The sequence below is a fragment of the Drosophila simulans genome, chromosome 3R, assembly GCF_016746395.2.
Source record: "Drosophila simulans strain w501 chromosome 3R, Prin_Dsim_3.1, whole genome shotgun sequence".
NCBI classification, from domain to species: domain Eukaryota; kingdom Metazoa; phylum Arthropoda; class Insecta; order Diptera; family Drosophilidae; genus Drosophila; species Drosophila simulans.
In genome coordinates, this window is record NC_052523.2 from 17,909,219 (window position 1) to 17,926,320 (window position 17,102).

At 42.0% G+C, this 17,102-nt stretch overlaps 1 protein-coding gene across 1 annotated transcript; it reads right to left on the minus strand.

The window, feature by feature from the left end:
- Positions 1-91: 91 nt before the first annotated feature.
- LOC6728988 (tyrosine-protein phosphatase vhp-1) lies at positions 92-16,935 on the minus strand. Its single transcript, XM_002104274.4, has 4 exons — positions 16,078-16,935; positions 13,821-13,967; positions 11,028-11,252; positions 92-1,893 (listed from the first exon to the last, which is right to left on the minus strand). The coding sequence occupies exons 1-4, from the start codon at positions 16,310-16,312 to the stop codon at positions 1,052-1,054; spliced, it is 1,449 nt and encodes a 482-aa protein (XP_002104310.1). The 5' UTR covers positions 16,313-16,935; the 3' UTR covers positions 92-1,051.
- Between the last annotated feature and the right edge of the window lie 167 nt (positions 16,936-17,102).

Genomic DNA, 17,102 nt, shown 5'->3' on the forward strand with positions numbered 1-17,102 from the left:
GTGCTTTTAGGTTCCATAACTTCGAAATGTATAACACTTTTCAACATTTTGGCGGTCCTGTTTAAAAAATGCAAAAGAAAACAGCAGTTGGTTTGGTTACTATTATAATTTCCTTTTACTTAGCACTCGCATTACACTGCTCAGGTGTAGCTTAGCTTAATAGACTTACGATCTAATACGAAATGAATCATAATCCTCTCACACACTCGCATCATATAAATAATTAAAACTAGAAAACACAAACTTTTTTCACTTTCAAGAAGTAACTAAACTATTAGAGTGGCTATAGCGGATTGATAAAACTTAAAACAGTTTTGATAAGATCTTTGCTGTGTATATGGCGGGGTTTATAATATTTTTGGGGGAATTGGGTTGGGTTCGATTTGTGTGGCAAGTCAGCAGAAATAGTTGCAGTGCATTTTGGATTTCATTGTTCTATGTGAAGTTTAATATAGTTTACGTGTGTATGTATATGTAGGTAGGTATAGTTAAGAATCGCTTACAGCTAAATTTAAACTAAATTAACATTTACGAGGTTTTATTTCTCTTAAACAATTTCTCCAGTTGCTTGTTTTGGATTATATTAGTGGTTTTCGCTTTGTGGTTGCTTCAGGGGCGAAGAGGAAATACATTACAAAAGCTCTTAAAAGGTATTGCAAGTACATAGTTTAAGCTGCAATTGGTATTTCTTTCCCTTGTGTTTTGTTTTAGGTACGTTTGTATGTACAGATATTGAACGTTTTTATTTACACGTTGCAGAGGTGGCTTGAGAAACCATTTAGCATCACCTTGTTTAATAGGAAGTAGCAGCCCTCTCGCCGTTTCTGACTTAATAAAATCTATATTTTTTTCAGCCAGGTAAAAAATTCCTTAGTTTCAGTAAATAAGTAGTTATAAAATACATCAAAACTTGATCATTTTCTACTTGTCCTCGAAAAACGTACAGCTTTATCAATTCTAGTTTTGATCATAAAGAATGCGGCAATGGGGTGCACATTTTCTTTCTTTTCACTGCTGCTCGTTGACGGCGGCTTTTCGCAGGCACCTTATCTCAGTCCCTCGTCAAGTTGCTGGCCAAATGGTTAATCCGGCTATCCGGTGCCTCCTCGCAGACGGGCGTCGATGGCACCGAAAGCCAGGGCATGGTGTTTGGGATGGGTGACGCAGGCGCATAGCTGGACTCTAGATCCAATCGCAGTTTGGCGGGCGAATTCCGCTTGAACAGAGCCAACTGCCGCGTGGGCGACAGCAGATTTGGCTTGCTGATTGCGCAGGGTGATACGGATGAGCTGGTGGACTGCAGCAGTGAGCAGATGCCACTGCTGCTGCTTGTGGAGCTGGGTGAATCTAGTTCCGAAACCGTCGACGCTGCCGCCGAAGTGCTGGGCGCATCGTCATCTGGGGTAATCGGCGGCGAGGTCAACCTGGATGAGCAGTTACTGCCCGCCAGGCTGCCGGCGCCGCTGTCCACATCATCGTAATCGAACCCATCCTCGTCCATAGCCTCGCTATCCGACTTGGATTTGCCCCGTTCTCGCTGTTCCCGCTGTTCCCGCTTCTCCTCTATCTCCTCCTCCTCCGGCTGCTCCACCAGTTGACTAGATTGGGTGCTTAATCCCACAGAAGATGCCGAAGGATTGCTAGGACTATTCAGGTGCGGGGTTGCGGGCGCCAGGACTCCGCTCTTGCGCAAATTCTGCTCCAGCTCCAGCAGCTGGCCCATGAAGTTCAGATTGGGCGAGATGATCGGCCGGGCCACTTTCACCAGCTTGTAGGCCTCCAGCAGGGAGAGCGACTTGTACCGCATGACGTAGGCGATGGCGATGGTGGCGCTCCGCGAAATCCCCGCGTGGCAGTGCAGCAGCACTCGGGAACCCGTTTTACGTGCATCTTCTGCAAAATATCAAGGAGAAAAGGTGCGTTTTAGTCGGCTGATAAGACGGTAAAAAGTTAATTGATCAAAAAATATGCTACAATACAATTGGGGGCTCTTAATGATTATGAGCTACTATCTTATCATAGAACACCCTTGACTGATGAATTTTGAATTTTTTCTATGGGTTTTAGATTTGAGCTAGATATTGTGATATATGAAATTTAATAATAAAAGACAAGTATTATAATTTCACTTTATCACGATTAAGCTAACTTGATGGTTAAGATCATTTCTTTAGCTTTAGAATTGACTTTTTTTAGCTTCTTCTTTTAGCTATTTTTAGCCCTTGAATTGCATCTCTGGCGACGGAGAAACTTTTCGAATTTTGAGTGTCGGACGTGGAAGCTTCGATGATGTTGCCGCTGTGTTGATATCGCCCTGTCGATACTTTCAGTGTATTTGTGTCTGTGTTGCGGGCTGTTCGCCTCTCGCTCTTCGAGTTCGCTCTCCCACTCTCCCGCTCGGCAACGCAACTGTGAGAATTTTGCTGATATGAGTCATCATCATCGCCAGAGGCAACAGCAATAGCAACAACAACAAAGCGGCGAGGCTTATTGACAGAACATTTTTATACCCTCACGCGCGCACACTCGCACACTTGCACACTCACACACACACGTGGGCACATTAACTCATAATTTACGTTGTTATTTTTGGCCAAAGATAAGCGGCAGAAGGAAGAGGAAGAGAGCCCAGAAGAATCCGCAGCATACGGCGCACTTTTTTCCAAGGCTCACCATACTTAACGTACAGTATCGACTCACTAAAGTGGATGTGTTGTAATACCACAGAATATAACTTGAATTCGCTTCTTATTATATAAATAAACTTAAATAAATGAAATAAACTATACAACTTATCAGCTTGGGTGGAAACATGGGTTTTTGATTATAGAAGTATGACTGTAACCATATAAAGTCACCATCGAAAAATAAGCTTTATATCTTATCGCACAGGAATTGGTTGTGGTGTGATTTTGGGTTTGGTGGTGGGCACAAAAAATGGGTGGCTTCCGAGAGGGGTTTTCAGGGGGGGAATGGGACAGCCTTTCCTAATCGATGCTTACTCATAATGCAAACAAGGCAACACACTTGTCTGATTTCCAAACAGCTGATAACCAGCCAGTCGGGCAGAAGCCTTGTTAGTCACCAGGCAGGCGCCTACCTCCCCCAACCGCACCCCCTTTTCGCGCAGTGCACTCTGCACACCCCCATTATAAAAGAAACCCCTCTTCTTGTCATGCAGCCAGGAGGTGATATCAGCGATAAATCTGAAAGGCGCGTGTAACTCACTAGAAATTGCAGCCATATTGTCAGCCCTCACCATTTAATATACAATAACCGCCTGAGACCCACCCCTTTTTCCCCATTCCAGCTGAAGTGGTGAGATAGCAGTGTGTTTTTGATTTATCAATGAACGGTGGGGGCACAAAGTGGACTCCGATAAGGAGACCTTCCCTACCGCACAACTTCGATTTCACAAATTTCGACTACAACTGTGAATTGCAGTTTACACACCAACCAACCAACCAGTCAAGTGACATTAAATCGAGTTAACCGTGTTATCGGGACGATTGTGATGATATAGCAACAATAACCGGGCCCGGGGAAAATCCATCATAAATAAATAATCAACTACCATTCAAAGATAACCCTGGAAAATGGAGGTTCTGGGTGCTCAAGTACCCAAAGTACGGACGTCAGTGTCCCCAAAATGGATTCTTGCCTCAGAAAACTACAGTAGATAGAGATGAAGCAACAAAAATGGACAATTTGTCATGGTTTCGACTTAGAAAGGGGGGTTTTTACAATAAATACTATCATGCTGAAATCCATTAAAGATTTTCTTAAGCTAGATAGTTTGTTAAACGTAGATATGATGATATTTGAATCATTGACCATCATTCTGTGAGTATACAGTGGCAGAATCAAAATTGGCAAATAAAGAGATGACCAATCTATAGGCTGGCCAAAAATAGACCCACCGTTCCGATCGAATCAAGGGGTGGAGGAGGAGGCCAAAAGACAGACGCATAGATAAAGAGAGATGGCCATTAAGCGTACAATGGCAGACAATTGGTCACCGTCCCCGTTCCGTTCCGTCCAGTTCCGTTCTGTTCCATGGTTCTCAGTTGAGTTCCATTCGCACGGCGCTCATAAATCCTCTTAGTTAATGACCCCGTCGCTCAGACAGTTAAAATCGCGCATAAAACGCGCCGTAAACGCGCCTGCCACATGACTCACATCATATGTGGGCTAGAACGGTCCAAGCTATTATAATGCAGAATGACAGGGGGAAAGGGGCTAATTCTAAGGAGTTTCGCAAAAACTAGCCACACGTAGCTGTTAATGATGAATGAATTTCGCAAAAGTCTAGTTTTAGTCACTATGAAGTTGTTCTGGCTAATTGGACTGGGGTTCAATTTAAGAACTGAGAACTAGCAGTGTTGAGAAATCAAATGAAGTTCATTTTGGGGAAAAACTAGTTTACAGTTTTGTAAAACGATTTCAATGCTGTATTATTTATAGCATCCTATAACTGTTTTCTTGAAACTATTCATCATGTTTCAAGAAAGACAACAATTATTTGTTTGTTTATCTTTTAAGTCATTTTGCATTTTTCCGTGTAAGTTTCGATCCCTGAGAACGGAACTCGAAGCGGACGCTTTGATCGATTATTGGGAAGCCGGGCTTTGGTAATTGTTTATTGTTCGTGACAAATATGCGACCATATATGCTGTGGGGAATTACTAATCGCCAATAGAGCCTTGCATGCGTATGACTAAACCGACTTAGTTCACCGGAGCACATATTCCGCCGATGAGTGTGAATGACTGATGGATCCCGGCGTGTCGTGCCTATAATGGGGCAGTACACGTTGCCACCATTCCAAAGGGCTGAGAGTCGTGACTCCATTTGGGGGGCGATGCGTAATGCCAACTTTGGGTAGTCGTCGTCACCGAATTCTTACACCAATGAATGTATGATTAAGTGCAACAGTAGCGATGTTTCTTCTCTTTTTTTTTAGTGTCCGGCCCCCGGGTGCGTCATCTGGTGATTTCGGCTCAGAAGTGGGCCAAGTGGCAGACGACTGTCTGACAGCTGGGATGCCTGGCCGATGGTATGGGATCAAATGGGGCTATATGGTGGATGGTATCGCCGTCTCGCCAGCCAACGACGATGACGACTTGTCGCGTCGTTTTCGGTTCTTGGTCTCAATGTCCGCTTGCCCAATGCATCATTTCACTTTTTCTTGTGATGATTAAGTCCCGGATCTCGGACCCAAGGGTCAACCAAATGTGTCCGAGGGCGCGAAACTCTCGCAACTCCCTCTGAGTCATGGCCAGAAACAGAAACAGAAACGGCAACAGAATCGGAATCAGAATCCAAAACAGAAACAACCTTTGAGCAGGGGGAACATGATATATGAATGAGTTGTTTTATGTTTTACAGCAATGTTCAGGGAAATAGCACAAGAGCAAAGGATGCATAGTTGGTAATTACACAAGGATTCCTTCAGAATCATAATAAATCAATTAAAATAATAGGGTTATTTTAAGGAATGAATTGCATTTAATACTTCTAATTATCGAATGAAGTAACCATTTTTCAAGCCTTCGTTATTTTTATAAACTTCTATAGGTCGATGTTATTTTTATGCTGCTGACTGTTTTAACAAGAGCACGTTGTCAAGCAACAAGTAGTTTTGTTTATGTTCAAAATATTTAATTACTTTCGTCGACCGTTTATCATTAAGAATACCCGCTTACTCATACGGGTTTCTGATTCAGCCAGAAAGAGACGGCCGTATGCCGACCGAAAGAGACAGACGTAGAGCGAGTCTGAGTGCGGCAGGTGCTAGTGCCAGGACACTTAAATGGCGATAAGACGCCGCTGAATCATCCAAAACAAAGAGAGTGGGGATCTCGACTTGACCTTCAACTTGGCGAATCTCGACTTTGACGTGTCGAGTCATACGGAAACAACAAAGCCCCCCTAACAAGACAGCCTGCACTTTGAAGTCGCCTTCAACTCAAGCGGCTCGGGTCGGGGTGAATAGTGGGTAGTGAGTGAGTGAGTGAGTGAGTGCGTGCGTGAGTGAGTAAGGGAGGCAGGTAGATGGATCAGGGCTCTCCTCGGGTGATTCACGAAGAGCATGCGCGACGGCAATAACAACAAACGGAATGTTTCATAAACAAATTGCGCGCAAATCAAACACTTGGGAAATACAGAGTGCGCGGGCGCAAAAGTCTCAAAAGGGAGGTATTGATGAATAAGTACACAATGAGTTGTTTTTGTTTTCCCTCCTTTTTCGTTGAAGTAACAACGATCCCATCTTACGATCTTAAAAGTGATATTCTAAACAATTCATGTGTATATTAATCATATTTTTTTCCGTGTAGAGAAAAACGAGGAAGTGTGGGCCTTGGGTTCCCTGTAAAATGATTAAGAGCCTTATAATTTCGATACAACAATAAAAAGAACGAAGCCGCAACGCAAATTTCAAATTCGAAATTCCTGTGCGAAGATTTTCAGTTTGTTTCGCTTCGTCGATTTTTGCATTTTAAAAATAGCCTGCTGACGAATATTGAAATTATGCGCACGGGGGCCAACAAAAATGTCACCTCGGGTTTTTGGTTGTTGTTTCGGTTAATTCTTTTTTGTTTGTTGTTGGCAGACGGATTCTCGATTACTCATTAGCCGAAGGATTTTGATTTTTTTTGGGTTCTCTCATTTTATACTCAGTACTTTGTAGCTGAGTTACTTGGGACAACAATATTGGGTTTTTATATTAGAACCATCTATTTTCTAAACTGTCGGTATATATTTGAACATATGAATTCATAGTTTTATCTAATCAGCTGTCCAGTTGTATGTATGTATTTATATATGTATATAGAATGTGGCTATCACCAAATGTTCTCGAGGGGCCTCCGTTTTCAGTTTACTTAGCTGCTTCTACGACCGTGTGTCCACAACAACCCGTAATTGTACCTCGAATGTCCCGTAAACGTAACCCGTAACCGTATATATAAAAATCTATATATGTATGTATGTATGTTTGCATGCTCCGTTGTAGATTAAGTTAGTTCGCCAAAGAGGCCTCTCCGTCGTTGGCAGATAAAAGTTGACGGCTTGATAACTTGATAGCTTGGCGCACAAATAATATGGGTACAGTCAGTACAGACATTGCGGCGATAACTTGACAAATTGGATGGTGATCGTAGGGAAGGATGTGGAATCGGCTAGAAAGCACCAAGATAATAGATAGATAGATCGAGCATTGCTGTGAAAGATCTCTATTTCGAATTTAAACCTTGCTATTCTGTTTATATACCTCAGCATCTGGTATTCTTGGCCTATTTAGGCGGAACGTTTGTTTATAATTATGGCCTTGTGTTTGAAAATGTCAGATACCTTGAAGGAAGTAAGATTTTACTAATTAATGTTTAAAGATCTTTTCTTCGGATATGAAACAAAACCTTGAATACATACATAAATAGATGCAAATGTCATATGTTTTAAGTTCCTAACTTTTTGGGACATCTGAAAAGTCCTTGTAATGTCCAAATCTCCATTACAAGTGCAATAGAGCGAATATTACCGATTGCAATACCGTTCAATTTCCTGACAATTGAGGCTTTGATTGCTTTCTAGGCCAAGTGGCTCGGTTTGGTTTATCGTTCATGTTAATGACACAGCATAATGACATTAGCATTATCCGACTACGACTACAACAACAATTGGGGCCTCGAACTCTGCCGTCGCCTAATGAGCCTCTGCCGCTGCCACTGCCTCAGCCGGCGTTGAGCTCATTTCAAGCTCTGCTTCAAAATAGCGGTGCTTCCTCTTTTCCTACATCCCGCAACACCCCACCCACCCCCGCGCACACAAAGTGCTGTTATAATGAATGGAAAACGAAAAGCAGCGCAACAATGAGAAATCATAAGTTGTACGGTAGAAGAGGAAGCACACGAAGAAGGGGATCAGCATATATTCAGGCGAAATAAAACAATAATAATAGGCATAAGGTGACGACGGCAAACCAAAAACGAATGCGCAAAAGGCCGGGGCAAACACACACAAACTCACAAACACAAACAGAGAAGCGAAATCATGACTCATGCACTCAGTACAAAATTGTACGTATACTTTTCCCTGCTTCTTCTTCTTACCGCCGCCGCTGCCACCTCCTTTTGCTTCCTCTTTCTCTTGTCCGTCTCCCCATCCACCGTTACTTCGTGCCTGAGTACTAATGTGTTGCTGCGCGGGTGTGAGTGAGCGAGAGAGGTAGAGCATTTATAAAAATAATACTTAAGCATGTATAAAAGCGGCGAAGTTAAGGAGAAACAATTAATAGGAGCACATTTTCATTTTTATATTTTAAAGCTTTAATCATATTTTAAGCATAAATCATTTAGTATTTAGATTTCTTTCTGTGTAGCGTTCAAAAGAAGTCTGAATCAAGGATTCTGATCCGATCCGACAGATGCAAATGAAATAAAGAGCGTAGGCGAGCAAGAGAGAGGAAGCGATATTAACCAGCTGTTGCTGCGCCCCGCACCTGAAATCCACAACAACAACAACGACCATAAAACACCAACAGTCGAGGCCGCACGCACAAGGATAACCCACTAAAAGAAGAAAAACCGAATCGATGACTCATGAACAGGAACCGAAATGTTTACAAAAATAGAACATATGCCAAAACGAAACAGCGCCGGAGGAAAAGAGAGGGGTGAGAAGTGCCGTTGGCGGCGCAATAAATAGCAACAATAAGAAGCCAACAGAAAAATCGATGCGGCTGTACCGTTCACCCAACCACCCACCCACCACCACCCACCACAACCTATCGCCCACCCACTCTCTCGCCATCTCGCTCTCTGTGTTCCACATTGCATTGTGAACGAACAACGAAACGTAATGGCGATGAGTCATCATCGTGCCAGGGCACAGTGGTGGCCAAAAATACATTAACACTCGGGCAGCGCAGGAAGCGCGTCGAGGACACAACCCTTATCAGAAAGGACGTTTGCGGTTGGCTGGTTGGGTTAGCTAGCCTTGTTGTTGCTGCTGCAATCTGCATAAAGTTTCCATTGCCCGTGCAAACTGGTCTGCACCGACAAAAAACGGCTATACTTGTGGCTCCTATTATCAAATTCTACCGAGTTTACTCTATGATAAACCTTTATCTACAAAGATCGACCTTCGCAAGGCCATAACTTTCAAGTAACTTCTATCTGGCATTTCGTTAAGGTTAGACTGAATATTAAACCATCTTCAGTTTAAAAAATATTGAAGCACCAAATCTCAGGTGTAGTTTTAAAACTCACTTTTGAACTAAAAGAGCAATTTTTTTTTAATCCTTTTTTCTATCAGTTATGTTTTTCAGTGTGGCCAAAGTCGCAACACAGTTACGGCAGCAACAACAATGCGACGACGACGCTGCTGCCGCCATGCTGTCTGCCAACGCCAACACGCAACAGCAACAACAATGCGACGGCCAAAGGAGGAGAAGGAGAACAGAGGACGGAAGGAGCGAAGGAGGCGACGAAGAGAGGCGAATGGATAAGCGTAGGAGCAGTCACAACAAAAACTTTTTGAGGTGGAAGGAGCATTGCTCCTTATCAACACACCCCAATTGTCTTCGTGGGAGCGAGGGAGTTGGATAGATACATGCATTCCACGTTGGAAATTACTTTGATTTGAGCTTTGCTTTGAAATCTTTTACGGTTTACTCTTAATTAGCTATAAATGGAAGATTATAGCAAATATTAAAATTGCACATTGAGCCTTTTAACTTTTTATATGTTAGAAGTAGAAAGTAGTAGAAGAGTAGTAATTACTGCTGGTAATTCCTATAATTCAATTTATAATATGAATAAGGTCTAGGATCGATTTCAAATGATTTCTTTTACGAATTTGGTCTGTTCATTCAAGGTACTGAAATATAATCCAACAAATACCCATATTTACTTAAAATAGGGTCAAAGGCATTTAAAATTAAGCATATGCTTTGAAAACCGAGTACGATACAATCCGTGTTGAACAATATTATCACTTTTTAGAGACACCTAGTTTGGAGGTCGTCGGTCGCTCGTACCCGCCCACACTTTTTTTCTCGCGCTTGTTTTAAATGAAATATTTGCACTACTTAAACCACAGACGCTACAAAAAACATTAATAATACCGAGAAACAAAAGCAGCAATAAGAACGACAAAGCTCGTGCACACGTGCCAAGACATTAGCTTGGATGAAAAAAAAAAATTATATATGTGTATAAAAAAAGCAAAACAAAAATACTTGATGAACAGCTTTGGACATAGAAAATGGAAATGGAAAAATGCGATTGACGTCAGCATTATATTCCACGGCTAAAGTTCTCTCCTCGTTCCCACCTCGTGCCCCCTTTTTTGCGTCTCAGTGGAGCAGGCTACATATTATTATTTTCATTTAAAATTAACAATTTGTATAGTGCGCTTGGTTGTGTGGGAAAAGCGCTGAGGGCAGCACGAAATGCCAAGAGCACACAATACAATAAGCCAAAAAAAAGGGGGCAAACAAAAAAGTCAATAACGAATTTTCCAAGCAGACCCAAAGAAGAAAGGCGACTGGAAGCCAGACGAAAACCGTTATGCAAAATCCACAAATGAGCCCGCTGACCGCGGAAAAAGCCCGCCAGGCATCCAATAACAAGTCACGTTTGGCAATTGCCAATCGCAAATCGCCAAGATGATGACTAAGCGTAACACGGATTCTCAGACGGAATTCGGGGAGCTCTAGCTTCCTCAGAATTTTACATTATTTTTCCAAGATTAGGCTGACAAGCCGCCTAATCTCTGTCAAATATTTGGAATCTTTCACGACCATGCAGGATTTTTTTTTTTTCTTTTAATGAGTTGAAAGTATTTGTCATCTTCCTAGAACTTTTCTATGGAAAATACTGTTTCTAGGCTTACAGCCTAAAGTTATTCTAAGTAAGTAAAGTAATTAGCTTTCAGCGTTCATATTACTAGTATCTTTTGAATACACATCTTAAATATACAAATAGTTCTTATGCTGGTGGTATGACATGGTAATGGAAACTCACCGATAAAGTCGTAGGCCTCCTGGAAGTACTGCTTGATGTTCTGATGCGGCGTATCGCTGGCAGGTATTTGCATGTACTTGAGGCCCTGCAGATGGCTCTCATTGGGACTTTGGCAGGTAACGTTCAGCACACAGTTGGCGCCCACGCTGCTGGGATCGTCGGCGTCGCGGCCATTGCCCAGCAATAGATGCGGGAAAACGGGCGAGGCGGGGTGTGTTTCTATATCTGCAAAGATACATGCGGATCGGATCGGATCATTAGTTTTTATGAGTAAATAATGGAAAAGTTCTTGCTGCCCATTGTCGGGGATCTCTCTCCCTCTCCCTCTCTCTCCCTATCTCTTTCGCTCTCTATAGAGCGATGGAAGTTTGCCAATTCGCGATGTCATGCAACAAAAGAGTCTGGGCAAATGATCATTGCGATGGGGATGGGGATGGGCATGCCCTGTTTTCTGTATCTATTGTTGTACACAACGTCTAAATTTTGCTACAACAAATTGTTTATTTTTTGTTCACCCCAACCCCTACTTCTACCCCTCCCCTCCTCCTTCGTTTTCGTTTCGATTGGATTCGTCTGCTGGGGCCTCTGTTGCTGTTGCATGAGTCATGCCACACACAGAGGCATAGTCTCAGTTCAGTTGGGTTCAGTTTTATTGGCAGTGGGCGAAGCCGAAGGTGGGGGAGGGCAGGGGCGGTCAGCGGGCCGAGGGGTGGCTTCACATTGCCTCATGGCCGTCCCCGAGTTCGTAGCACTCTCAATGAGCCGGGCAATTGTTTTTCCTTCCCTCTCTATGTGTATCTATAATTGTGCACCGTCTAACTACACTCCGAAAAACCAAAGTTCACCTTTGAAAGAAAAACTACCCTGGAACTTCTTTCGATGGCCTCAGGCTTTTTCGTACAACACCCCTATGCAAGAATGAAACTTCTTGTTTGAATGATATCTTTTTTAATGGAAATTACACTCTTTTTTTGGCAGTGTAATGTTTAGATAAAAGTGCTGTCCCAGGGACCAGCATATGCCCTGCGGTTTTGGCCACAGACACCCCTCCCCATCCACCCATCGACTCCCTTCCATCGATTATTTGTCATTGGCTTGCGTGTTAATTGATAGCACTGAGAGCCATGGCAACGCAACTTCGTGTTTTTCATTTATATTTATTTATTTGGGCTGGCTGCACTTTGTGGGTCACACGGAAATCACTTGCATTAGTCATCGGCAGCACGTTGGAACTTTACTTTACACGTAAAGATGATTGTCATTGCGGCATTTACGCCAGCAAGCCCCTTCTGATAGTACATATACATATGCACACAGTACACAGTAATGTATTAAGAATGCAATTAACAGATTTCATAAATAATTCCACAGTGACTCAGCTGTCGATACGATAAACAGGAATCGCTAGTGTTTTACTAACAAACATTGTAATGGAGGTGGTCTTTAGATCCCCAAAACAGCAATCGATCGGTAATTTCTAAGCCCAGGGTATTGCCAAGTTCATAAAAAATAAATATGATTACATTTTGGGAGTTTCCTTTGTTTTGGTGGTGAACTACGACTGATTATAACTGTGACCTATTGTGAGTCATTGCTTATTCATTTTTTTTTTTACAAATATGTGAAATAATTTGGAATAACTGCTTGTATAGCTCAGAGCTTTGCATTGGAAATATATTGACCGATAATGTATATTGAAATCAAATGATTTTTAACTTTAGTATAGGCCTGAGATTATGATTGAACTAAAAAGTATTTTTACTTTTTCATCTATAATAATGTATTACTAATCCTATAGTATATGGAAAATACTGAAGCCCAAGGAAGCATCACGATGTGATCACACCTCTGTCAGGTGGAAAAACGGTATATATGTACATATGTACATTCATATGCATGTATAAGTTGAGGGTTACCCCACTCAAAGCCGAGATTTAGTACGATGCCCAACGTGAGTAACTGAGTAATATGCAAAAGTTTGACATTGAAAATTTCTCTGTATGACAGCCGTTGTTGTTGCTACCTTTGTTATTATTGTTTTGCATGTGTTTTGCTGCTTTCGCATACTTTTCATACACATGTATGTACATATACGTACACCACATTTCGTAACGTGCAAAAATACGAGTTAAAGGTGCGAGCGAGAGGGCGCCACAGAGCGAGCGATTTATCTCACAGCACGTGCCAAAGCAAAAACAAAACAGTTTGTTTTTAATGTTAAAGCAGAGCTCACCAGTGTGGGAAAGAGAAGGGGCGAAATGACGGAAAGATTGTATGACAATCTGAGACAATTTATCGCCATGTTGTACTTATCAGAACGGTCAGTTTGGAGGGGGGAGTGAGGAACTTGGGCCGAGTAGGAAATGAAATGCAATGATAAGCACAAGCAGCACTATACAAACATGCAAATATGCAACAGCAGAACAATCGAGAGATTGCTCGATCGGGTTGCGATATGGTGCCCCTTGAGTTCCGTTCTTGATCGCAATGCTTTGTAACTTCCTTACTAGCACAGTTATTGCGATCAGCTGCTTTGGTGTGCAATCTATGCCATCTACTATGAGTGAATCATTGATTGTCTTATCATATCTCTGCTCGTTTTCAATATGCAATGCTCCAAGTTAGCATGTGGCAATATTAGGTTTGTAACTTATTGCATACCAAAATTCATGACGATTCACAGCCAAGATTTGCGAAAAATTTCTAACTGACTCACAGAGCGTGTGGCTTGAAACCCGTCTTCGGGTCGCATACCTTTGCGCTGGGTTCCCCATTTCGCCGACTTTCACTTACCGTAGACCGCCGGACTGGAGCAGCTGCGGGTTAGCGCCGGCGTCCGTCCGCCGCCGTTCATTGCCGTGGATGATGACGTCGTCGATGTCACTTCGTCACATGCCAGATTCTCCCTGGACCGCTTGTTGGGATAGTCCTTCTGATTGGCTGCAGGGGGAAGGAGACGAAGACCAGAAAATACGCATTAATGCGGTGATTTAAAAACTGATTTTAATTGGCGGTTAGCGATTTGCTTAATTTTATAACCCATGATGTCAGCACGGCCCGTGTATGGACCACAGTGCGAAAAACTTGTCGCGCCAGGTTCCCCGTTCAAATAAACCGCAAAAATATTTCGTTTCGATTGCCGCCTGCCAAAACTGACGTAAGACATTTATTTCGGCTCTAGAGTTTTTTTTTTTCTTTTTCGCCTGATTACGAGCGAATGCAAAGCCAAAGTTTTCCACATTCGCTCGCAGCTCACAAGTCGCTTATCACAGTGAGCAGGCATAATTAGAGAACGCTTTGTAAGCTTGTCCGATACCAATTTGATAGTATACTATAGTAAAACAGGGGCAAAATCATTCATTTATAAGTGTTGTGAACAAAAGCTGTCAACAACAAATGGTTTTAATACGGCAATCTTAGGTTTTTAGTGCTGGGATATTTATGTTCTGATCTCCTCGAATATTATTAAAATGAACCTTGCAGTAAATATTCGCTTTTAAAAACTTCAAGTACGATTTTTCTCCTACACTAAACTTTTATTTTAAGCCAGATTCTTTGATTGAAGGGTATCATTTCAGCCTTCCGTCAAAAGAAAAGAACTTGATAAGATAACCAATGCTACAGTTTGTATTATGTTTTCAAAGTGGTCTTAGGAGTTCGGACTGTGCTGACTTGATCAAGTCGACTTTATCAGCCTTGCCAGAAAGTATAGTCTCTTTTATGCTGAAAACTGAAAAGCAAAACAACTTCGAGCAAACTACTGGGGTACAAAATTGCTGTTATCAGCCAAGCGACCTCAAAAGCCAAAAAACAACACAGAAAAAAGCAACAGTCTCAAAAAAAAAAAAAAAAAAAAAAATACAACCAACTTTTCACCGCGGCAGGAAACGTTGGTTCTGTTTTTTTTTTCGTTGTTGTTGTTTGCGGCTAGTAAAACAAGTAAAATCGCATGCCAATAGTGCATTGCAAACCTCCAGGGGCGTCTGCGTCTGGAGTGTGTGGGTTTCAAAGGGGGCACACACCATAGGTGGGAAAGGGTGGAGTGGTGTGAAGTAGAGTAGAAAATAGGAAAGTGCTAATTAGTATACAGTGGCTTGTTTACTTTTGGAAATTAGCTATGCATCAGCTTTCTGTTAACTATTTTGATCAACTTTTGAGTTGCGGTGATTCGCCATTATGTTTACTGTTATTAGTAATTCGTTGTTTATTGTCTAGAAAACTTTGCAACAAGGCAGTAAATGTGTGCTTACTGTCACTTTAAGATGATATAATTTTAAGAGATTCATAAAGAGATTGTGACTATTTGGAACTTTAACTTAAGCCACTCAACGAGGGTACCCCTTTTTCGTTTCGCCCCTGGCCCCCTGCAACTACCCTTCCTGCTCTGCCGCTCTTTCTCACCGACTCCCAACTTCAGTTTCGAGTTGTTGCCGCGGCTGTTGCTTTTTCTCCTTCTGCTCCCCTTTTGGCCTCCTCCTTCGCACGCTTCTCCCTTCTTCTGTTGTTGTTGTGCCGATGAATTCGTACTCGAAAGGTCGTTTCAAAGCGGGTTTTTCAGCGTTGCCAGGCCGCTTGAGAAACCTGCTTTGCTTTACATTTTTTCTGTTGTTTTATTTTTTTTTTTTATTTGTACTCGTATTTTGTTGGGCTGACTGATTTTTTTTCATTTAACCAGCCAACAGAAACGAATCGAAACGCTTCTTTTGCTTTTATTTTTGAAAGACACGCGAATTGTGAGTCACGTATGGAGCGAAAAAAAGTAACTGACTCTGAGTCTCTGATCTCTCTCGAGTTCGTTTCTTTTTGCTTGTTTTTGCTTTTGTAGAAATGAAATGGAGACGCTTACGTGTGCTCCCCCTCTCTTTCGCGCCCCTGCAAAAGTAAACAGCATGCCAAGCGGTAAAAATCAAGAGAGCAAGAGAGAGGGATTAATACGTTCTCCCTGTCCCGCTCTTTTGATTGGTTTAAGTGTAATCTTAAATTGTACGATTTTTCTTATTGCTTATTTCTGTTGATTTGATTCTTTTTTTTCGCTGCTTTTTGTACTTACCACCAATGCGATTGTTGTTGTTGGTATTTTGGATTGGCATAAATAACAGAAGACACGGCGCTTCTCGCTTTATCCGCATTTTCATTTCACTTTGTATATGACTCACGCTGTCGCCGTCTCCGTCGCACTCACAGCGCCCGTTGTGGCTGTTGTTGTTGCGTGCTGTTGACGTTGCCGTTGTAGCGTTGTTGCTATTATTGTTGCTGCTGCTCTGCGTTTCTCGATTCACACACATATGCACGCGCTCACACTACACACATACATACACATGGGGGCCTTTGGTTGTTTTAAAATTGATATATGTATATTTTATTTGTTGCTTGCTGCCCGTATAATAATCTATATTATTTAAGTATGATTTTCGGTAGGAGGGCTTTATTAGATAATCCCCGAGCCACTTGTTGAGCCACTTCCCGTTATAAAGTGTGTTGCAACCAAAAGTCGGGGGCCCAGAAATCGAGTTTTATTTCCACTTGTAGCACGCACACTTATTTTTAATTCATTAATCGGAAAACGCGCGGGTTGCAGATCTCGTTTTTTCGTTTATGCTCTACTTTATTTTTGTATAAATTGTTTGTTTCCTCTTCTCACGATTTGTGTTGAAATTATTGTATCCAATGATAAATGTTTTTACCAGAAATATTATAGTTTTAATTTCCTTCTGTTTTCGCGCGGAGCTTAGTTTTTTTTCGAACTCGTTGTGCAAAGGTGTAGACACAACCGTTCGAAGCGGTATTCAAAAGGCGAATGAATGAACGAATGAATGAGCGCACGACGAATGAACGGGCGCAAAACAAATTTGATAACCGAATTTGATAAAGACGCGATTAGTGTGACCAAAGGGTACTACACTTAAAAACGGCTGACCTGCTGAAACTTGACTCTACGCTCAGCAAGTAATTTATCAACACTGAAGACTACGCGGTTGATTTTGAAATTGAGGTATATACAAAGCCATTATTGCTGACAAATTAATTTTAAATAAGCTATTAGATACCTCAAGCTATGATCATAATAAAATTTTT